Source organism: Brachionichthys hirsutus, unplaced genomic scaffold (genome assembly GCF_040956055.1).
Source record: "Brachionichthys hirsutus isolate HB-005 unplaced genomic scaffold, CSIRO-AGI_Bhir_v1 contig_850, whole genome shotgun sequence".
Lineage (NCBI taxonomy): Eukaryota > Metazoa > Chordata > Actinopteri > Lophiiformes > Brachionichthyidae > Brachionichthys > Brachionichthys hirsutus.
This window is the reverse complement of record NW_027180351.1, coordinates 1-24,876: the sequence shown is the minus strand read 5'-3', so window position 1 is coordinate 24,876 and position 24,876 is coordinate 1. Positions and strand designations below refer to the sequence as shown.

At 41.6% G+C, this 24,876-nt stretch overlaps 1 protein-coding gene across 1 annotated transcript; it reads left to right on the top strand.

The window, feature by feature from the left end:
* LOC137913902 (uncharacterized) lies at positions 1 to 22,720 on the top strand. Its single transcript, XM_068757523.1, has 22 exons — positions 1 to 49; positions 137 to 443; positions 3,376 to 3,428; positions 4,622 to 4,918; positions 9,258 to 9,575; positions 9,676 to 9,972; positions 10,063 to 10,374; positions 10,466 to 10,747; positions 12,892 to 13,188; positions 13,279 to 13,590; positions 13,682 to 13,963; positions 14,104 to 14,430; positions 14,585 to 14,902; positions 15,691 to 16,008; positions 16,109 to 16,405; positions 16,496 to 16,807; positions 16,899 to 17,180; positions 17,321 to 17,647; positions 17,802 to 18,119; positions 18,339 to 18,626; positions 18,813 to 18,961; positions 22,541 to 22,720. The coding sequence occupies exons 1-22, from the start codon at positions 1 to 3 to the stop codon at positions 22,718 to 22,720; spliced, it is 5,922 nt and encodes a 1,973-aa protein (XP_068613624.1).
* The last annotated feature ends 2,156 nt before the right edge of the window (positions 22,721 to 24,876 follow it).

Genomic DNA, 24,876 nt, shown 5'->3' with positions numbered 1-24,876 from the left:
ATGATGGGCTGTAGGACAGGACTGCTGGTTTTAATCATCTGCTGGGCAGGTAAAGACTTTTTTATGAATGCCAATTATAGTCATGACGATAAAAGATGTCAAAGAATTGATTTGAATGTTTATTTCCTCTGGACAGGCGCTGATGGTCAGACTCTGACACAATCTGATCCAGTGGTAAAAATGGCCGGAGAATCTCACACGTTGACCTGCACAACGTCTGGGTTCACATTAAGCAGCTACAACATGAACTGGGTCAGACAGGCGCCTGGAAAAGGACTGGAGTGGATTGCCTGGGATGAATATAACAATAACAGAAAATTCTACTCCCAGTCAGTTCGAGGCCGGTTTACAGCCTCCAGAGACAACCGCAGAGCGCAGGTGTATCTGCAGATGGACCGCCTGAAGGTGGAAGATTCCGCTGTTTATTATTGTGCTCGGGAGTCACGGTGAACTGAGTTGGTTCAGCAGCTGTACAAAACCATGCAGTGCTCTACAGTTCGAAAGTTCACTTGTTCCTATTGATGCCACGTCACACACACAGTTGTAATCACTGGTGCAAAAGAAAAGGTGAACCTTTGAGCCCATAGATTTTTAACAACATTCAACAATCTTGTTTTATTTAAGTTTCAAGCATCTTAGTCTCCTCAAGTCTCTTATACTTTATCACTTACTTACTGTCGAGAACGTAATGCCTTCACTGGGATACACCAGAGATCAAACTGAGTTGAATTTAGCAGTGCATCCAGAAGAAGAGGTGGAGGCATTTTTTAAATTCTCTTTAAATGCAACCTTGAGGGCAGCTATTTAATGGTGGAAATGATTTGGTGAAATTTGGATTATGCATTGATTTAATCATAAGCGACTGTTGGATCTTGTCAGATGTGTGATTGCCCTCCAGTTAGTAATTATTTGATTATTATTTTGTTTGTTTGGATAAACATTGTGTGTATATGTTTTGGGACAATAAAACAAGTGAAAATACAAATCTAGCATTTTGTGTATTGCTCGGTTCAGACAGTAGTTCATGGTTCAGAAATTATTGTTACTGTTATTAAATTAAAGTAACTATGAATAGATGGAAAACAAACCAAATCAATTTCACTGACAAATCCAGCACAACAGTGTGATTTCCCAGATACATTATTTAACTTTATTAATTATTGTTAAAATTAATTTGTATTGTAATTTGGTTAGCATTATATTGCCTCAAAGTGCTTTACCTTTTGCAAATGTTATTATTATCATCTTAAAAAAAACTAAACTAACTGAATAACTGAACTAAGGCAATTTAGTTCATATGATTATAGTAAATTGCGACGTACAATGAGACAGCAAAATAGTCTCACTGCATAGCGTGTCAGCATAGTTAGCAGTGAGGTGAGGCTCAGCTTCTCAGTATTTTAAATGAAAAATATTTAAAAAGAAATTAAGATAAAGGGAAAATAACTTTTTAATAGAAATCACTGGATAAATACTGTATAACAATTACATTAATTTTTTTCCCTTTTCCTTTTTTTGGATGACACCTGCCTCCCCTGATGCACTGTGTAAAAATAATGTCTAAATTAAAAAATAAATACAAATAGAAACACATATGCGTTAAAGATGAACATGAAATGCACTGTGGTATAGGCTTACAGAAGTGCTGTAGTTTTGGTACGTGCCTGTGTCACTGTGGTTATATACGAGCTGGGCAGCACAGCGCTACATGCCATAACAAAAACCCTGCAGTGACATTGTACTTCACTTGTCAGTCATGAAATGAGAAAAACGTTCCGATTCATATTCCATGAGGGGATCAGATTTCCGTCAAATGACTGAATGTGTTATAATATAATCTCAGCTGAGTTATTATATACCATACATATATGTCACAATTATGAAATATTTGGAATGTAATTTAAGTGAAAATGATTAACAATAGTTTGCGGTAGTAGTCCATAATTTTACCGCTTTATGAAAGTCTCATGGTATTGATGTGTTTTACAAAGTGGGCAACCACTGAGTTTTTGAGGTTCAGTGTCTTATCATTAATCAAATTAAGTTTATTATGTTAATGAGTATAAACTAATTTAGGGTTTATTAAGTTTCTAGTTGTCATGTTAGCTAATATGGCCCACCCATGAGTCTAAATGTTCTCTCATGCTGTGCTGCATTGAGCTCAAGAACTGATACATTTGAAAAAAATAAAAAATAAAGAAATAGGCTGTTATGAAAAAAAGAATGGCAATGCGTGAATATTTTGGTCTTGCAGTAATAAACATAAAAACAGAGGAAGCACACTCTACCACAACAGGTGCTTCCTCATCCAGTTCCAAAAAAGGAAACCTTCCAAAGACTTATACGTTCCTAAAATGGTGGGGGGGGGGGGGGGGGGGGGGGGATCACACATTTCTAGCAAACACACTACATATAAACATGTATGAGACGTGTTGTTGTAGTCCAGGGCACATTTGGAAGAGTAATGTGCTTCCATCTCTGTGGGACGAGTCTGAACACTGGAATTTTCTTGTGGAAAAACTGATGCAGAATCAGATAATAGTTAAATAATATGTTCTGTTTTGAATGGTTTTCATAGGGGTGGCACGGTGGTCTAGCGTTCTACACTGTTGCCTCCACAGCAAGAAGGTTCTAGGCTCTATACCTTTCTCTGCTGGGTTTGTGTTTTCTTCCCATGTTTGGGTTTTCCTCCGGGTTCTTTGGCTTCCTTCTACCTTCAAAAACATGCAGCTTAGATGTATTGGCCACACCAAATTGTCCGTAGGTGTGAGTGTGTGTGATTTTTTGTCTTTCATGTGACCCCCCCGCAATAAGCTGGGGTCTTGTCCAGGGTGTATGCTGCCTCTTGCCCATAGCTAGCTGGGATAGGCTCCAGCAGACCCGTGACCCACAAGGAGGATAAGTGGCTGTAGGTGAGACTATTGCGCTTGTCTCTTCTACAAGAAGATGGATGGATGGATCGTTCTTATAGGTTGCTCCAGCTGATGAAATTAACACACCCTTGTGACTGACCATCCAAGTCTAAACTTTTTTCCTTTTAGCATCCCTGTGCTGTGCTTAAATGTTTAAAGGTATTGAGACTTTACGCTCATAATGAAGGTTAAATTGTTCAAAAGAAGCTGTAATAAGATGGAATAAATCAGTATTAGAAAACCAGTGTCACGGTCCATTGCCATATTAGATGAGTCAAACACATTTTGTGATCCAATGGTGTAAGCGGCAGGAAATGAAGTTGACAGGAATGTCTGACAGCAGGAAACTGCTTCATAACTGACTGTAGGATATTAATATCTCAAGGGATGCGGTTACACGTAGTACACGAGGAGTTTCTTCAGCTGTTGCTTAGTATAATGAAGTCTAATTGTTATATCACTGTGATGGACGCTTTGACTACTGGGGCAAAGGAACAATGGTGACTGTCACGACAGGTAAAATACTCTTCTTCAGTTTTAATATTACAAATGTGATATTTATGACAATGACAATTTATGACTCCTTATGACTATTGGGGAAAAGGAACAATGGTTACTGTTACATCAGGTAAGCCAGTCTTTTTGTTTACATTTATTTATGTATTATTATATATAAATATACAATATGTTATTTAAAAAAAACAAAAATCTAGTTTTAGGTTGTTCACATCTGGAATAAATGTATTCCAGTTTACACAATTTGAAATTCGATGGTGAAAATTATATTTCATTCGATACAATGGTAAGTTAAATGTATTAGAGGTAGATTGTAGTAAAACAATCATAGTAAGTTTGTGGGAATAGGTTTTAGTATGCCATGGTCAATGATATGTTGCACTGTGATTATTTTGACTACTGGGGAAAAGGCACCATGGTTACCGTGACGGCAGGTACCGGTATGTACTTTTAATATCATAAAATGACATTCCTGATAATATTACAACATATTTGTCGTCATTTTCCTGCAGTCACAATTATCAGCCAACATTTAAATTACTATGAAAAAATTAGTTTTTATTTCAGATAATACAATGCCATGTTCAAATTATTCAAATTAACTAAGAAGTCAAACAGTAATTTCTGCAGAACTCAGTGGATAATTTTGGTTTGCGCTTTTTATGGTTTTTATAAGACTGCGACTGATTTAGTGTACAGGCAGGCTTCATGCTGGCTGTACTTTTAATACAGCAAGCTAAGTAGTTTCAACACTGTGTTATTATGATGCTTTTGACCACTGGGGAAAGGGTACTACTGTAACCGTTTCATCAGGTAAGACATCTCTTTAACCTCATTCCTAACTGCTTAATGTGAACAAAAGAAGACAAATACGAAAATCTAATTCTTACGTTTTTGTTTTATTCTAGCCATGAAAGATTTGCAGTTATTCTTGCCAAAATGATGTTTGCTACCTATTTTTAAGTAGAACGGGTGATAAATAAAATAAGTGTCAAAGATTAACCCCAGTGCAAGAAACATTATTTTAATAAATGAGGTGGCTGAACATAAACAATTGCACGTAGATGTTTACTTACCAAACGTACTCAAATGTAACGATCATTGTTGACTCAGGGGGAAAAAAAGATTGTAAAGTTATTATGAATCAAATTTTTATTTGGAACTTTAATCCCACATTTTCTTTTGTTTCCCAGCCACTTCATCTGGACCGACTGTATTTCCTCTGAGGCAATGTCTTTCTGAAACTGCAAGCACAATCACTCTCGGTTGTCTTGCCACCGGCTTCATGCCCTCCTCACTTACTTACACTTGGAGAAAAAATGGGGCTGCGCTGACCGACTTCATTCAGTCCCCTCCGGTTCTCCAAGGGAATGTGTACACAGGAATCAGTCAAATCCGAGTGAAGAGACAGGACTGGGATCCCGAGGAAGCTTTCCAATGTGCTGTGACGCATGAAGCGGGAAATGCCCAGGCTACTTTCAGCAGAGCAAGTAAGACCTTTGTTTGTTCTTTATAAAATATATAATATTATAATAAGTGCAGTAATTTGAAATGATCTGACTGACATAGTGGAGTTCTTAATACACTTTGATTGTCCAAGTTTTGTCATATTTTAAATAAAATGCTTGAATTGTAATTAATAATAATAATAATAATAATTATTATTATTATGGTATTTGTATATCTATCTATCTATCTATCTATCTATCTATCTATCCAGTGTTCCTTTAAAAATGTAATTAACACATGAAATTAAATTACGGTAAGCACCATGATATATACTTATATATTTTACGTCATGCTCAGGACGCATTGCATGCCAAAAACTGAGGTGGAATAAGAAGTCCAAAGCTTTCTTGTGTATACTCTGCTGCTGCTCTTGTCTTTTTCGTTCTTTACTAATATCTTGTATGTCATGTCTTGTCTCTAAAAACATGACATGCTCAGCTTCTTTCCATCTATTTTTGAAATTTTGGATATGCAGATGGTTGGAAACAAAATCTGCTTGCTTGCGCAAACAATGTATATGCAAAAGTGAGCACCAAAAAAATATGTTTTCCAATTTGCTGTTTCATATGAGCATATCTTAAATACATACCACATGTATGCATGTATGTGTATTGGTGTGTGTGTTTGTATGTGTGCGTGTTTAAATATAACAACACATAATTTATTTCCTCTGCTTCTGCATACATATTTTGATGTATATTTTTCAGAGGTTACCAGTACTTTTAAGTTGCCAACTCTAAGGGTGTTGGCCTCCTCTGATAAGGAACATGAGGCATCCTTCTCCTGCTTTGCCAAAGATTTCTCCCCTAAAGAATATCAGATCAAGTGGCTGAAGAGTGATAAGGACATTACCGACAAAATATACGAGATAAAAACACCTTCTCAGGAAAGAAAGGATGAAAAAGGAACAGCACTGTACAGTGCAGCAAGTTTTCTCTTGGTACCAGTGAGCGAGTGGACTCAGGACACGGAGTTTACCTGTCAGTTTGAAGGTAAAGGGGAACACAACATTCCAACCTTTGTGAATTCATCTGTGACCTGCTGTAAAGACACAGTTCAATGTAAGTATATTTCTCACTTATCTTTAAAAAAAAAAAGAAAATATTTATTTTTCTTTAATTCATTTAAAAAAATGCCTTTAAATTCTCAGTGCCACCAGCGCAGGAATGTACCAAAGCTGATGCAAGCATCGAGATCACTGGCCCCACGATGGAGGACATGTTTCTAAATAAAACAGGAACGATAGAGTGTCGAGTGAAAGAAAACAATCCATCTGTCAGAAAGATTTGGTGGGAAGATCAGCGTGGAAATGAAATGTTTGGTTCCTCACCAACGGCCCTTAAAGGGAAGATATCCAGTCTTTCGCTTGACATCACTTATGACGAATGGAGCCGGGGTATACAGCGTTACTGCGTTGTTGAACACACGGCATGGCGTGAGCCATTAAAGAAACTCTATGAAAGGAATATTGGTAAGAAAACAACTCAATGGTATTAAAGCACATTGTGATTGACATTGCTTTATGTGGGGTTTTTTTTGACAGATATTCTATGCTGCCTGCTCATTCATTCTCTCATGCTTACAGGAGAACAGCTCCAGCGTCCTTCAGCGTTTATGCTGCCTCCAGTAGAACATACTAGAAAAGAAACGGTGACCCTGACTTGCTACGTGAAAGACTTCTTCCCTCGTGAGGTTTTCGTGTCTTGGCTTGTCGATGATGAGGCAGCGGACTCAAATTACGAATTCCATACCACAAATCCCATCAAAAATGGCGGCTCTTATTCTGTGTATGGCCACTTATCTGTCAGCCTTGAGCAGTGGAAGAAGAATGATGTGGTCTATAGCTGTGCAGTTCACCACGAGTCTGTGGCTAACACAACCAAAGCTATCGTCAGGTCCATTGGTTACAGAACCTTCGACAAAACCAACATTGTCAACCTCAACATGAACATCCCTGAAACGTGCAAGGCCCAGTAGATGCTATTCTGTGTCACCGTGTCTACTGTTGTTTAATGTTCGTCACATGTGATATGACGTTGTGTTTGTCCTTTTTACTTGCAGATTCAAAAACAAAAATAAAAAAAAAGCACTTTGCAACTCTGTTGATGTAATTCATTATGCAATTCGTGTCTATTTAACCAATGCTTTTAGCTTCGTGTTTAAGCGTATACATTCACAGTGCTATGATAACATTATAGCAACACAAAACCAGTGTAGATATCCCCTTCCCAAGTGCAGTCACAATCTATTAGCTTCCCAATGCCATATTGAAATAGTAAGATTAGCTGCCACATGATCTCTGTTAAAAATGTAGATTAATTACACTAATTATATTTGTATATTTGTGTACAGCCCATTAACATGGTGTACGACCTTGTCTTTGTCTGTGGATACTCGTTGTCTCAACTGGGGCTTGCACCCACAGCACATGAAATAATATTGTTGAAAGTCCAACATCAATGGTCCAATCTAAAAAAAAAAAAAAAGATATATTGATTCACAAGCCAAGTCATGCATTCCACATGAGAAGATGTCATCTTTCAGGAGTAATTCAAGGCCATTGTTTTGTTCAATGTAGTATTTTATCTCTGTAAACATAACAGCCAAGATTTATGAACTGCAAAAGTCTGTTGGTGTTAATCAGTAGATTTATTTACTTTGCACTGAATCCAGAGATCCTGATCGAAACTAACCCCCAATGGAACAGTGCGGTGGAAGCAGAAGAAGATGACTTGGGAAACACAACCCTTACATTTGTCCTTCTCTTCCTAATCACTCTGTTATTCACCATTGGAACTGTTGCTTTCAAGGTAATAATGGGCATTTATTAATGTACGCTTAACTCATAGAGAAACCTGTGACTCAGACAATAATTATATTATTAAACAACAATAATCAATGTGAATGCCACTGGGTTGAGAGAAGAATCCTTTTAACTGGACGAGTTTATTAACAATAGCAAACCTATGATAGGAAAAGCATGCCAGGATAATCATATTAGTAATTAATACCTCATCTATCCCAGTGAATGAACACGTTGCAAATGTTTGACTACATCTTGTCTCTTTATTTATTACTCTGACAGTGTCAACTGACAGTTACCCACAGCACCACCTTATTTCTGAACGTTGTTTTTATTTCAAGAAAAGCTCAAATATTAATACTAAATTTAAGTGCAAAGATTTAAATTAACAACAGGAATGTCAGTCAGTCAGTCAAAAAATACTTATTTCAATATCTGTAGCAAATATTTGTGATTGAATTACATTGAAAGTGTTTTTCACGTATTCAATATTATCCATAAATACCTTTTTCAAAATGAAATATGAAGCTACTTGTAATCTAATCTTTGTGTCACTGCATTTTAGAAATACAACATTCCACTTTTACTCACTAATTCAGATGCAGAACATTTCTCATATCATACACTTTCAAAATAAGCAAACTTTTACTGCAATATTACTAATCTTTTCTGTGTGTTTTTTTCTCATTTCAGGTTAAATGAAAAAGTATGAACTTTCTTAAAAAACAGTATTTTCACAGTCTTTCTTAGAATTTCATAGCATCATGCAAGTAACTGCAACTAAAGTGTTTCATGGCAAGTAGACGAGCTTTCTGTGTTTTAAAAAATACATGCTAGAATGAAGATTGCTTTCCCCCCCCCTCTTCCTCTGTTTTTGAAATTGTTCATACTGTATATATTTCCTAATAAAGTTTCTGTGATTCTGATGAATAATATTCTTCTTTAAATGTATTCTATATAATCGCAGCACCTGGAATCATCAAACCTTTGAGTCAATATGTAAATTAGGAGACTTTACAGTTGGCTAGATTTTCAGTCTGTGAATAGAGAACTAGAACTAAAACCGAAAGCGACCTCTCTGTGATACGAGATATTCAAATGTGCGCTATGCTTTTTCTTCTTTACTTGTATGTATGATTGCAACTCACATCTGGTGTCTGTGATGCACCGTTGCTCTTTGCATTGTTTCATTTCTGTTTTTTGGTGCTTTTTTTAAATTGGGGACCCGGGTACTCTTCAACACGTCTGCTCGCTAAAAGCCCTGCTTCCTCTGGCCTGCATTGCTGCAGCAGCTGCATATTAGACTTCCCACCTTATTGCCACCTGACTGTAAAAGTAAAACTTTACCATCTGACCTGAAAACAAAGACAATACACTTTAAAATGAGGCAACAAAGCCTGCTAGATGACCAAAAAACACAAAGGTATGTATAATGAAGGGAAATAAACAACTTCACAATATAAAATCATCAACATCCATCATTTAGATTAAGCTAATCCAACTCTTCTCGATTACAGGACAACAGGTTGCCTCTCCAAATATCACGTTACACCCTGAGTGGAAAGGAGAGGTTGGATCCTCGCCAGTCAGACTCATTTGCACGCTGAGTGGATTCTTCCCAGATAAACTGACTGTCAGGTGGCAACAGGACAACGAGCCTCTAAATGGTCGGGAAATCCAGAGGAAGCTCCGGAGCACGGAGGAGGTGGAGGAAACCTTTACGATAACCAGTGCGATTGAGCCAGACATGAACGAATGGGAAGGTGGCACACAGTTTACATGCAGGGCCACTCACAACAACAATGGATTTGTAAAAACAATAAGTATTTGTCAGAGTAAGTAAATGTACAGCTATTATAGCACTAAATGTTTTATGAAGACACTGAGATTTTCCATTACTTAGTGATTTTTCTTATTTGTTCATTTCAATCTCAGCACATTCAAGCTTCCCTCCTGCCATTCATGTGGAGATTCCCAGCTTCAAGACAGTAATGATGGCAACATCTGAAGTGAAAGCAACATGTAGAGTCCACACTGGGCTTTATGCCAATGTAATCTGGCTCATTGATGGAAAAGTCTCACCAAAGAATGCATTAATCCAGGACAGACACTTAACTCATATTGACAGTAATGTGACAGTGTCATCAAGCCTTTGGAGAGACGTCAAATTCATAACGTGTAGAGCCGAACATCGGTGCTTCCGATCCACTGAGAGGACTGTGAATGTGGCAGGTGAGACGACTGCCGAGAGATACTCGAGCACCTTTTCCAGTGCAGGGGATGAGGGGAACACTTCTCTTGTTTTCTGTCTGTGCCATCCAGAACCTGGAGTTACATCTCCACTGGTGGAGATCAGAAGATCTCTTCCAGATCTGCTGAAGGGAAACGGTGCTGTGCTGGAGTGTGACATCAGACAACTCTCCTCCAGCGACCTGTTCGTCACATTTCAAGCCAACAGCGTTGACATCTCTGACAAACAGTATGTCGATCTTCCTGAAGCCCCAGGCCTCCATTCCATCAGCAGACGCTTCGCTGTTCCTCCACGCCACTGGAAGAACGACACCAGGTTCTCCTGCAAAGTGACTCAGGGCTTCTCCAGCAACTTTGAATCCAACTCGACGGGATACATTTTTGGTGAGTTCCTCCTCTTTCGCTGATGTTTTGCAGTTTGCTATCCTGTTTCACGTCGTGATTCGCCCGGTGTCCTAATTTATGGCTCATTTAGCTGACCCATCAATGGAACTGCTTCTGGTACCCAGTGAAGAGTCAGGACCGCAAACACTGTGGTGTTCTGGATGGGGATTCGACCCTCAAATCACATGGTTTTCCGAGTCCCAGCAAAGATCTTCCACTGTTGACATCAGCATGGGGGCGGATGGACGAGTGGCAGCAGGCAGTCGACTTCACATCCCGCGAGCAGAGTGGAAAACAGGGAAGAGGTTCACTTGTGAGGTGTCTGACACATCTCTGAACAAAACAGTTGAGAAGGATGTCAGCCTCTGCTCGGGTAAAGAGCCTCAGCTGTTCACTAGTATCACTGTTAACATTCAACAAGTGTGTTTGATTCTTTTATTTAGTCTATGATATAAATGCATTCACAAAATTCTTACTCAATCCATTATGTCTTTTTCAACATTTGTTTTCCAGTCACCCCTCCGTCAGCTCAAATCATTGACGTCTACATTCAGGGGCCTTCACTTCAGCAACTGCAGAAGAAACAACAAGTGACAATCTCCTGTCTTCTTGTCAGCCCCTTTATGAGCGATTTCTCCATCACCTGGAAAATAGGTGGCAGTAAATGTTCTCTTGGCGTTTATTCGGAGCCCGCTGTGGTGCACAGCAATGGAACGGAGACTGTGAGGAGTTTCATCAATGTGTCAATGGAGGACTGGCACGCATATAAACACGTGTCTTGTGAAGGGAAGCGCCGGTGTTCCGACAAGATCTATAGGGGACATGTAAAGAAAAGCAGAGGTAGTTTTATATGTAAATAAAAATTGATTTGATTCTTTGCCATTGATTAGGTAATTTTAGAACATTCAACATAGTTCAAGATTGCAAAACAGCATCATCAAATGTTGCATTCACAAAAATGTATATTGATGCTTTCTTCTTTTGTGTTCTCAAGACATGTATCCACCGATAGTCAGGATAATTCAACCTCCTGCCTCTGAACCGTCTACGTCAGATGTCTTCACACCTCTTTGCCTGGTTTCTGGGTTTTCCCCATCTAACATTGTTGTGCACTGGAACAAGAATGGCCAGAGGCTCCCTTCAACTCATTACACCAACAGCGCAGCTTGGAGATATCCAGGGGGCACCACTTTCTCAATGAGCAGCAGCCTGAATGCATCTAAAGCTACGGCGCAAGACTCTACTTATTCTTGTGTTGTTAAACACGAGTCTTCTGAAACGCCGTTTGAAAGCGCCATAAAGGATGTCGTTGGTAAGCTCGGTGGAAGAGAGGTCTAAAGCCAATCTTAGATGTCCTGTGGAAACAACATATTTCATTAAAAAAAAAAAAAATTCTACGAATAAGTATAAAACATTTTAATTTACTTATTAGCTTACTTAATTACTCATTTATTTCAGATTAGTTAATTTACAACCATCATGTGATCTTCCACACAACAGTATTTGGCATCTGTATGGTCATTTTCTCCAGGCACGGTGACCCACAGCACTCCTTCGGCCACTTTGCTCCGAGGCTCTGGTGAACTTGTGTGCCTGGTCACTGACTTCAGCCCTGCAGCCGTGAGCATAACTTGGCTGCTTGACGACAGCAAGGAACTACGGGACTACAACACAAGCAGCCTCTACGTAGCACCGAATGGAAGGTTCAGCATCCACAGCCGCCTCCGGCTCTCAGAGTTTGCCTGGCCTGCCGGGGCGGTCATTAGTTGCCGCGTGACACTCGCCAACGCCACTCTTTCCCTGAATATATCTAAACCAGGTGCTGTTATATCCACTGATCTGTGTCTTTTTCCACTCATTAGAAATGACATGTTAACCACTAAGTTTTCATTAATTTGGTGACTAATTATTTTATCAATAGCTGTTAAGCTTTACTGTATCATCGTCAATTTCACTGTTACCTGGTCAATCTTATTTGAGCTCTTTTTCTCTATTTTCTTACAGACATCTTGGAACAAAGTAATTCATTTGTTGATATCATTAGTACTGATTTGGATCCATCATTTAGATTCAGCTAATCCAACTCTTCTCGATTACAGGACAACAGGTTGCCTCTCCAAATATCACGTTACACCCTGAGTGGAAAGGAGAGGTTGGATCCTCGCCAGTCAGACTCATTTGCACGCTGAGTGGATTCTTCCCAGATAAACTGACTGTCAGGTGGCAACAGGACAACGAGCCTCTAAATGGTCGGGAAATCCAGAGGAAGCTCCGGAGCACGGAGGAGGTGGAGGAAACCTTTACGATAACCAGTGCGATTGAGCCAGACATGAACGAATGGGAAGGTGGCACACAGTTTACATGCAGGGCCACTCACAACAACAATGGATTTGTAAAAACAATAAGTATTTGTCAGAGTAAGTAAATGTACAGCTATTATAGCACTAAATGTTTTATGAAGACACTGAGATTTTCCATTACTTAGTGATTTTTCTTATTTGTTCATTTCAATCTCAGCACATTCAAGCTTCCCTCCTGCCATTCATGTGAAGATTCCCAGCTTCAAGACAGTAATGATGGCAACATCTGAAGTGAAAGCAACATGTAGAGTCCACACTGGGCTTCATGCCAATGTAATCTGGCTCATTGATGGAAAAGTCTCACCAAAGAATGCATTAATCCAGGACAGACACTTAACTCATATTGACAGTAATGTGACAGTGTCATCAAGCCTTTGGAGAGACGTCAAATTCATAACGTGTAGAGCCGAACATCGGTGCTTCCGATCCACTGAGAGGACTGTGAATGTGGCAGGTGAGACGACTGCCGAGAGATACTCGAGCACCTTTTCCAGTGCAGGGGATGAGGGGAACACTTCTCTTGTTTTCTGTCTGTGCCATCCAGAACCTGGAGTTACATCTCCACTGGTGGAGATCAGAAGATCTCTTCCAGATCTGCTGAAGGGAAACGGTGCTGTGCTGGAGTGTGACATCAGACAACTCTCCTCCAGCGACCTGTTCGTCACATTTCAAGCCAACAGCGTTGACATCTCTGACAAACAGTATGTCGATCTTCCTGAAGCCCCAGGCCTCCATTCCATCAGCAGACGCTTCGCTGTTCCTCCACGCCACTGGAAGAACGACACCAGGTTCTCCTGCAAAGTGACTCAGGGCTTCTCCAGCAACTTTGAATCCAACTCGACGGGATACATTTTTGGTGAGTTCCTCCTCTTTCTCTGATGTTTTGCAGTTTGCTATCCTGGTTCACGTCATGATTCGCCCGGTGTCCTAATTTGTGGCTCATTTAGCTGACCCATCAATGGAACTGCTTCTGGTACCCAGTGAAGAATCAGGACCGCAAACACTGTGGTGTTCTGGATGGGGATTCGACCCTCAAATCACATGGTTTTCCGAGTCCCAGCAAAGATCTTCCACTGTTGACATCAGCATGGGGACGGATGGACGAGTGGCAGCAGGCAGTCGACTTCACATCCCGCGAGCAGAGTGGAAAACTGGGAAGAGGTTCACTTGTGAGGTGTCTGACACATCTCTGAACAAAACAGTTGAGAAGGATGTCAGCCTCTGCTCGGGTAAAGAGCCTCAGCTGTTCACTAGTATCACTGTTAACATTCAACAAGTGTGTTTGATTCTTTTATTTAGTCTATGATATAAATGCATTCACAAAATTCTTACTCAATCCATTATGTCTTTTTCAACATTTGTTTTCCAGTCACCCCTCCGTCAGCTCAAATCATTGAAGTCTACATTCAGGGGCCTTCACTTCAGCAGCTGCAGAAGAAACAACAAGTGACAATCTCCTGTCTTCTTGTCAGCCCCTTTATGAGCGATTTCTCCATCACCTGGAAAATAGGTGGCAGTAAATGTTCTCTTGGCGTTTATTCGGAGCCCGCTGTGGTGCACAGCAATGGAACGGAGACTGTGAGGAGTTTCATCAATGTGTCAATGGAGGACTGGCACGCATATAAACACGTGTCTTGTGAAGGGAAGCGCCGGTGTTCCGACAAGATCTATAGGGGACATGTAAAGAAAAGCAGAGGTAGTTTTATATGTAAAAAAAAATTGATTTGATTCTTTGCCATTGATTAGGTAATTTTAGAACATTCAACATAGTTCAAGATTGCAAAACAGCATCATCAAATGTTGCATTCACAAAAATGTATATTGATGCTTTCTTCTTTTGTGTTCTCAAGACATGTATCCACCGATAGTCAGGATAATTCAACCTCCTGCCTCTGAACCGTCTACGTCAGATGTCTTCACACCTCTTTGCCTGGTTTCTGGGTTTTCCCCATCTAACATTGTTGTGCACTGGAACAAGAATGGCCAGAGGCTCCCTTCAACTCATTACACCAACAGCGCAGCTTGGAGATATCCAGGGGGCACCACTTTCTCAATGAGCAGCAGCCTGAATGCATCTAAAGCTACGGCGCAAGACTCTACTTATTCTTGTGTTGTTAAACACGAGTCTTCTGAAACGCCGTTTGAAAGCGCCATAAAGGATGTCGTTGGTAAGCTCGGTGGAAGAGAGGTCTAAAGCCAATCTTAGATGTCCTGTGGAAACAACATATTTCATTAAAAAAAAGAAAAATTCTACGAATAAGTATAAAACATTTTAATTTACTTATTAGCTTACTTAATTACTCATTTATTTCAGATTAGTTAATTTACAACCATCATGTGATCTTCCACACAACAGTATTTGGCATCTGTATGGTCATTTTCTCCAGGCACGGTGACCCACAGCACTCCTTCGGCCACTTTGCTCCGAGGCTCTGGTGAACTTGTGTGCCTGGTCACTGACTTCAGCCCTGCAGCCGTGAGCATAACTTGGCTGCTTGACGACAGCAAGGAACTACGGGACTACAACACAAGCAGCCTCTACGTAGCACCGAATGGAAGGTTCAGCATCCACAGCCGCCTCCGGCTCTCAGAGGTTGCCTGGCCTGCCGGGGCGGTCATTAGTTGCCGCGTGACACTCGCCAACGCCACTCTTTCCCTGAATATATCTAAACCAGGTGCTGTTATATCCACTGATCCGTGTCTTTTTCCACTCATTAGAAATGACATGTTAACCACTAAGTTTTCATTAATTTGGTGACTTAATTATTTTATCAATAGCTGTTAAGCTTTACTGTATCATCGTCAATTTCACTGTTACCTGGTCAATCTTATTTGAGCTCTTTTTCTCTATTTTCTTACAGACATCTTGGAACAAAGTAATTCATTTGTTGATATCATTAGTACTGATTTGGATCCATCATTTAGATTCAGCTAATCCAACTCTTCTCGATTACAGGACAACAGGTTGCCTCTCCAAATATCACGTTACACCCTGAGTGGAAAGGAGAGGTTGGATCCTCGCCAGTCAGACTCATTTGCACGCTGAGTGGATTCTTCCCAGATAAACTGACTGTCAGGTGGCAACAGGACAACGAGCCTCTAAATGGTCGGGAAATCCAGAGGAAGCTCCGGAGCACGGAGGAGGTGGAGGAAACCTTTACGATAACCAGTGCGATTGAGCCAGACATGAACGAATGGGAAGGTGGCACACAGTTTACATGCAGGGCCACTCACAACAACAATGGATTTGTAAAAACAATAAGTATTTGTCAGAGTAAGTAAATGTACAGCTATTATAGCACTAAATGTTTTATGAAGACACTGAGATTTTCCATTACTTAGTGATTTTTCTTATTTGTTCATTTCAATCTCAGCACATTCAAGCTTCCCTCCTGCCATTCATGTGAAGATTCCCAGCTTCAAGACAGTAATGATGGCAACATCTGAAGTGAAAGCAACATGTAGAGTCCACACTGGGCTTCATGCCAATGTAATCTGGCTCATTGATGGAAAAGTCTCACCAAAGAATGCATTAATCCAGGACAGACACTTAACTCATATTGACAGTAATGTGACAGTGTCATCAAGCCTTTGGAGAGACGTCAAATTCATAACGTGTAGAGCCGAACATCGGTGCTTCCGATCCACTGAGAGGACTGTGAATGTGGCAGGTGAGACGACTGCCGAGAGATACTCGAGCACCTTTTCCAGTGCAGGGGATGAGGGGAACACTTCTCTTGTTTTCTGTCTGTGCCATCCAGAACCTGGAGTTACATCTCCACTGGTGGAGATCAGAAGATCTCTTCCAGATCTGCTGAAGGGAAACGGTGCTGTGCTGGAGTGTGACATCAGACAACTCTCCTCCAGCGACCTGTTCGTCACATTTCAAGCCAACAGCGTTGACATCTCTGACAAACAGTATGTTGATCTTCCTGAAGCCCCAGGCCTCCATTCCATCAGCAGACGCTTCGCTGTTCCTCCACGCCACTGGGAGAACGACACCAGGTTCTCCTGCAAAGTGACTCAGGGCTTCTCCAGCAACTTTGAATCCAACTCGACGGGATACATTTTTGGTGAGTTCCTCCTCTTTCTCTGATGTTTTGCAGTTTGCTATCCTGGTTCACGTCATGATTCGCCCGGTGTCCTAATTTGTGGCTCATTTAGCTGACCCATCAATGGAACTGCTTCTGGTACCCAGTGAAGAGTCAGGACCGCAAACACTGTGGTGTTCTGGATGGGGATTCAACCCTCAAATCACATGGTTTTCCGAGTCCCAGCAAAGATCTTCCACTGTTGACATCAGCATGGGGGCGGATGGACGAGTGGCAGCAGGCAGTCGACTTCACATCCCGCGAGCAGAGTGGAAAACTGGGAAGAGGTTCACTTGTGAGGTGTCTGACACATCTCTGAACAAAACAGTTGAGAAGGATGTCAGCCTCTGCTCGGGTAAAGAGCCTCAGCTGTTCACTAGTATCACTGTTAACATTCAACAAGTGTGTTTGATTCTTTTATTTAGTCTATGATATAAATGCATTCACAAAATTCTTACTCAATCCATTATGTCTTTTTCAACATTTGTTTTCCAGTCACCCCTCCGTCAGCTCAAATCATTGAAGTCTACATTCAGGGGCCTTCACTTCAGCAACTGCAGAAGAAACAACAAGTGACAATCTCCTGTCTTCTTGTCAGCCCCTTTATGAGCGATTTCTCCATCACCTGGAAAATAGGTGGCAGTAAATGTTCTCTTGGCGTTTATTCGGAGCCCGCTGTGGTGCACAGCAATGGAACGGAGACTGTGAGGAGTTTCATCAATGTGTCAACGGAGGACTGGCACGCATATAAACACGTGTCTTGTGAAGGGAAGCGCCGGTGTTCCGACAAGATCTATAGGGGACATGTGAAGAAAAGCAGAGGTAGTTTTATATGTAAAAAAAAATTGATTTGATTCTTTGCCATTGATTAGGTAATTTTAGAACATTCAACATAGTTCAAGATTGCAAAACAGCATCATCAAATGTTGCATTCACAAAAATGTATATTGATGCTTTCTTCTTTTGTGTTCTCAAGACATGTATCCACCGATAGTCAGGATAATTCAACCTCCTGCCTCTGAACCGTCTACGTCAGATGTCTTCACACCTCTTTGCCTGGTTTCTGGGTTTTCCCCATCTAACATTGTTGTGCACTGGAACAAGAATGGCCAGAGGCTCCCTTCAACTCATTACACCAACAGCGCAGCTTGGAGATATCCAGGGGGCACCACTTTCTCAATGAGCAGCAGCCTGAATGCATCTAAAGCTACGGCGCAAGACTCTACTTATTCTTGTGTTGTTAAACACGAGTCTTCTGAAACGCCGTTTGAAAGCGCCATAAAGGATGTCGTTGGTAAGCTCGGTGGAAGAGAGGTGTAAAGCCAATCTTAGATGTCCTGTGGAAACAACAGATTTCATTAAAAAAAAAAATAATTCTACGAATAAGTATGAAACATTTTAATTTACTTATTAGCTTACTTAATTACTCATTTATTTCAGATTAGTTAATTTACAACCATCATGTGATCTTCCACACAACAGTATTTGGCATCTGTATGGTCATTTTCTCCAGGCACGGTGACCCGCAGCACTCCTTCGGCCACTTTGCTCCGAGGCTCTGGTGAACTTGTGTGCCTGGTCACTGACTTCAGCCCTGCAGCCGTGAGCATAACTTGGCTGCTTGACGACAGCAAGGAACTACGGGACTACAACACAAGCAGCCTCTACGTAGCACCGAATGGAAGGTTCAGCATCCACAGCCGCCTCCGGCTCTCAGAGGTTGCCTGGCCTGCCGGGGCGGTCATTAGTTGCCGCGTGACACTCGCCAACGCCACTCTTTCCCTGAATATATCTAAACCAGGTGCTGTTATATCCACTGATCTGTGTCTTTTTCCACTCATTAGAAATGACATGTTAACCACTAAGTTTTCATTAATTTGGTGACTTAATTATTTTATCAATAGCTGTTAAGCTTTACTGTATCATCGTCAATTTCACTGTTACCTGGTCAATCTTATTTGAGCTCTTTTTCTCTATTTTCTTACAGACATCTTGGAACAAAGTAATTCATTTGTTGATATCATTAGTACTGATTTGGACCAAGACCCATGTGTGGAAAGCTGGTATATGGCTTTCACGTTCCTCCTTTTTTTCCTCATCGCTATCATCTATGGTGTCTTTGCTACTGTAATTAAGGTACAAGATAAGGTATGATAAGATAAGGTACAACTGCGAGTGTGAGTGGCATGTACCTTTGCAGTGCAAAGGTTTCACCAGACTCTGACACGTTCCCTCTGTTTTCTCCTTATAGGCAAATTGATCGATCGCACATTCCCATTCTCGTGATCCAAATGTGGACTGGATTTCCTTTTGGCGTTTAGTTGGACTAGATTAAAAGCATAATTCACGCATTTTCTCTCTCTTTAAACACATAGTCTCTGATTAAATGTTACAGAATTAGACTGTTCAGTTATTGTTGTTGCTGTGTGTAATGAATGTATGTAATGAACAAATGTAGGAGAAATTATAAATCAACTATAAATCAATAAATAAGCAAACAAGTTGATTTGTGGTGTTTTCATGTCTCAAGCTACCACTACTGTACTTTCGGGCTTGTCCCATCAGCGGTCGCCACAGAAAATCGGCCTTCTCCACTTCAACCCGTCCTTTGCATCGTCCTCCCCAACACCAGCCACTCTCATGCCCTCCTTCACTACGTCCATGTATCTTCTCCCAGGCTGACCTCTGGCAGTTCCATCTGCCAATATAATCAATATCCATCCAAGTACAAAGGGCTCGTCCGGGATTTGAACCCCGGACCCCTCGCACCCGAAGCTAGAATCATACCCCTAGACCGACGAGCCAGGTGACATGCCTCAAGCACTGGACCAAATTATTTTTTATATGTAGAACAATAAAGGCTTAAAACCTGACACCAAAAACAGCAGGCAAGATATATATATATGTCCAACAAAACCTGTTTTAAGAACAGCAGAGATGCTTAAAGAACAAAAATAATTATATTATACAAATAAAGTCCAGTAAGACATCACAAATATACTCTGTATGTTTTCATAGTTTCACTGTGAAGAGGTACAAAAACACAGTATGTAACACTGTCAGGAGGTGTAAGGTTAGTATCCAAATACTGTATATTCTGATCAAGGTTTTTGGTTTAGTGAGTAAAGAAAAGTATCACAATTTAATGTAATGCAGCTCAATCATTCCTCACATGTTTCTCTCATAGATAGAGATGGGGAGAACTCTATTGGGTTCTCGCTATAAAACGAAGGCTCTACCACTGATTGGCTCACCCTGATATCATTACTCTTTATCAGAGCTCTTTATTGCGCACGTTGAGTAAAAGCATTGCAAAAGACAAGCGGCCCAGCAGTTTGAGTCACGCACGGAGACTGTATTTGCTTATGTCTGTGTTTTCACCTCACTGCTTTGCTTAACAAACAGCCAGCCGCTGTGCTGGCACAGCAAATTTATAGTTTACCTGTGAATTGAGTCTGACCCGGTGCTGACAGTGCCCAGATGCCAACAGGGATTAACAGGATTGCCAAAGATTATATTTCTTACAATTTTGGATTAGTGGTTCCAATAATTAATAATGATGGCTTGTCCATGCACAGTATGTTGCTCTTGCCGCTTGGGTCTCTCAATAGTAATAAATAAAAGGCCAACGCATCATGGGATCATGGGAGTTGTTGTTTGCCAACTTATTTTTCCTTTTTCCAGCCCAATAAGCAAAGATACTAAATGAAACACACCGTCTGCATAATTTTCATAAGTACACAAATGAAACAAATGTATGACAAAAAGTCGGGGCGTATATACAGGTATATGCTATCGCAGTTATTAAATTGGATATACTATCGTAAATTTTCATATTGTACTTGTCACAGGTTCATATTTAGTGTACGGGGGGGGGGGTCGTTCACCACAACAGGTGTTTCCTGGTCCAGTAAACTGACACTCCAGACTGAAAGCCAAAGGCTTCAACAAATAGTTGCAAATGATAAGAAGCAAAACGGAACTTGCATGTTCTGAACATAAAAATGATTAATAATATAAGAAGTTCAGCGTAGCACAGCACAATATCGTGTCGGGAAGAATTTAGATGCAACACAAATCAAACAACAACAAACTTGTTAATGCTTCTCGATTTCAATCAAAATTACCTTAATTTGAAAAGTCTGTATCCCCCAAAATTTGATAACTGATTCACTGACAAAATACTCAAGAGTACTATTAAACACTTTTTACATATTTTTTTTTTTACTATACAATCTGTGGTTTGCCATTATTTTCACCGCCTCCCCACACCTGGAATCAACAACGTGTTAAACTCAATAGTTTTTTTGGTGTGTGTAATTAATAATAGCAAACAAGAACTAAAATGTAATGAAAAGTTATGAGAATCTGTGTACCAGTAAGCATTCTGTTACAATTTAAACTGATATTCAAATGTGCACTGTGTTTCTCTTCATGGTGCGACCACACCTCACATCTGGTGTCTGTGCTGCAACTTGTTTCGTCTCTGTGTTTCATTTCCTTTTGGGTGTTTGTTACTCAGCACGAACAACAAAAAAAAGCCTGAAAGCAACATCTGCGCAACACCTGATTCTGCAAACCTGATTCTGCAAAAAGTGCAACTCTACCATCTGGCGTAAATATAAAGCAATTACACTTCAATATTGAGACGGTTTAATGACCAAATGTTTTGTTTAACTGAAGAAAGAAAATGAGCTCATCACGTAAAAACATTCACAATCAACATTTAGAATTGATGAGGTAATAATCACAGCATTTCAGCATCTGTACACATTTGGTTTGGGGGCGAAAGCAGGTTCCGGGTTTGAGTGCTTTCAAGCCTTGGACAGAATTGACACAGGACGGCAGCTTTTAACGTTCTACAGATTGCCCCCTTTTTTTTAGTAGCAGTGCAACAACAGAGGACAGTGACAGAGAGCCTGAGGCCAGACTTTCATTTGAAAACTCTAAAATATCAGCTGCTAAAATACTCCAGAAGGTTTTATGAAATTCTGTGGTCAGGAGCATCGATGGCTGGAGCCCGCCGCGTGGATCTAGAAGCCTTAAAAGCTTAATGATAAGTTAGACTCATCTAGAATTAGTACGAGGCAAAAATAAAAATCGATAGGAGAATAAATACTGTGATGCGAGAGCCGGTAAATCATGGGCCTTGTACCTTGTGTGTTTAACAGAATCCACATCTGGGAGGGATGACATTAAGCATGTTCAGGCGCTCAATTGGCTTCCTCTGGAGAGATCTGGCACTGTGGGTGCCACGATTGGCTGAGGACCATGTGGCTGTCAGCCAAAATCTGTGACGCTGTTGCTGGGATGGAGTCAAGGTGTCCTGTTTCCAATCTCTCAAGGCAAGCATCCCCAGCAAGCTGCCTGAGAGCATCTCCCCAACACCCCCTACCTTGTTTTTATACCAAGCCCCCACCTCCATCTTGAAGAGGTCCTAGTTTGACCCCTCACTGGGGTCATTAAAGATCCTCCAACAAACAAGCTAACTATCCTCCCTGTACTTACAATATTAAGAGTCCATACTTGATCTAGAACTGCCCATCCTTCAGGTTCACAGCTGGAACCGATCTCAGCTGATTTTGGGCGAGAAGCGGGGCACACTAGCTCACCAATTGGCTGACACATACATTGGCAGTCCTTCACAATGAAATTCCAAATAACAACACATGCTTCCTGGAAGCTTGAGGATCAAACTTTTTGTTATTGCTACAGTTGGGGGCTGGGTTTCCTTACCAACACGGTGGCATAGTTGAAACCTTCAAAACTGGCACTGGTATCGAATCCTACTCCGGGAGTGAGATAGAGAAGGGTGAGCAGGGCAGACCCGGGGCAGACCTGAGCGGAGTGGAGTGTCCAGGTCCGGTCCGGTCGCTCCGCAGTGCCTCCAATTGAAAGGCAATATTGCCACCAACACCCCACAGTGTTGGTGAGGAAACTTGAGGTATTACCATAGTCATACCTGCCAAATAATGCATTGATATTTCAGACCAGAGCCGCTGGCCACACAGTGATACGTATGATGGGACCAAAATACGCGTTTGATCGCAATTTGCAACTCACATGCAGGTTTCAGACACTCCTGTTCAGTAGCGGTTTTTGGGTACGGGGGCCGCACGAGCGAGCACTTGAAAAAATATTTTTTTAAATTGCGATGGCACATTTGGTCCGAAATCTGTACGCCACACGCTCTGGTTTTCAATCCGGAGCCTTCGGGCTGGGAGTCAAGTGTCCTAACCACTACACCACCAAGACCTATACGTTGCCCTACCAAGCATTATGATAATAAATATTTACACCCATGGGCAATTTGATGTTTACTGATGTTGCTGAACTTTATGAGAAAGCCAGAGAATCCAGAGGAAACCACAAGGAGATGACAAAAAACATGGCGGGATACATATGTGGTATCAGTAAAGAAATTACACAAATTTTACTGATGAGTAAAGTATTATTACTGTCATTCCTCATTACTGATGATGGCCCTTGTCGTCATGCCATTTTTAAACACACACACACACACGCGCACACACACACACACATTGCATGCGGGCCTGTGGTCTGCAGGAAGCATCACGTTCTCTCTGCCAGTAGAGGGAGATGAGGTTCAGTACTGTACCTTCATTGTCCTGCATGAACTAGAATAATCAATAAATGCTGAATTCTGACAGATTGCTGAGCTGGTATTATTCTTTATTTGTACTGTACTGCTTTCACAACTGAAATGTTTGAATGTGTGAAGAAGTTCAATATTATCCGTACAAAGAATGGATGGAAATGGATTTTCATATAAATGTTACATGTTGCCAGGTTCATATTGATGCCAGGAAATGTACCCATTTCGGAGACTGCACTAAAAAAAAAAAACTTAATTAAGCTCAAATAAAAGCAACTGTATTTATAATGTCATAAATGCGTTGCGTTTCCCAGTTAGAGTTCCTCTCACTTATTTTATTCCTAATTTATATACTTTTAAGTGCGCATACATGCACATGGAGAGAGAGAGAGAGAGAGAGAGAGATCCTCCTTGTTGCTGTGCCAATGCGCAGCACAAACTGTGGGATAGGTCCCCCCCCCCCCAAATCGAGGCTGCGCTCGGAGCGATCATGCGATTGACTGACGCGTGCGTAATGCTCGTCTTCCCCCCTCGTCTGCTGTGCGCGATCGATGGCTCTCTGCTCCGCGCAGATAACTGTCCCGCGCTCGATGGCTCTGCGCTCGAAGCTCCGCTCGCACTGAATGGCTGCTCGGAGCGAAGGAGAGCAGCAGGGAGAGAGAGCGCCGCTTCTCCTCCTAGTTTGAACCAAACCATCTGCATCAACGTCCCGGCGACGGGGTGGGGTAAGTGTCCCGGTCTGTCCGTTACGCGAGGCGTCCAGCCGGGGGGGCGTCTGAGGATCCACCGGCGGCGCCATTAGGAGAGGGGGGGGGGGGGGGGGGGTGGAGGTGGAAGGGATTCGGGTTGATGACGAACTGTACAGGAGAGGTATGGATCAATGTAAGTTCGGGATAGGCGATTATTCGGGGGATGGTCTTCAACTTTCTTCTGTACTTCAAAACATCGAATTACGCCCGAGCAGCGAGCTCAGTGTTTGTAGTTCAAAGAGCGGGTTCAGTCTCGTCCTCTCAAATATGCGCGTACAGCTCTGAGGTTTTGTGTTTTTTTTTTTTTTTAACATGGCAGCTCCTGAGAGCGCCGACTGTAAAGAACTGTGCCTTGTTGTGCGCCCCCCCCCCCCCCCCCCGCCCCCCCGCTCCGTGCCGCACTGGTTCCGTCTGGCTCGCCCTCAGCTGCTGCTGGCGTGTCCTGGGATGACCTGTTGATGTCTGTAGACGGAAGAATGGCAGGGGGAGCGTTTTCTCCCCCCCTCCATCACCGGAATATTTAAATAAGCAGCGTTTTAGACCTGACAGCCGGCGCCGCGGCGCAGTTTCCTCGTCCGCACAGGCAAAGTAAGTTGTCTTGTCCGCCTTTGACCGAGAACTATCGCGGAAATGCGTTGACATTGTTGCGCTGCGCTGCGCTGCGTTGCGCTGCGCTGAGCGTGCGT

What these genes read in the sequence shown, in the direction of transcription:
- LOC137913902 (XM_068757523.1), top strand. Translation starts at nt 1, where the DNA reads ATGATGGGCTGTAGGACAGGACTGCTGGTTTTAATCATCTGCTGGGCA. An exon ending in CGCCATAAAGGATGTCGTTG is followed by an intron (nt 14,903 to 15,690) that starts GTAAGCTCGGTG and finishes TCTCGATTACAG; the next exon opens with GACAACAGGTTGCCTCTCCA. An exon ending in GGATGTCAGCCTCTGCTCGG is followed by an intron (nt 17,181 to 17,320) that starts GTAAAGAGCCTC and finishes TTTGTTTTCCAG; the next exon opens with TCACCCCTCCGTCAGCTCAA.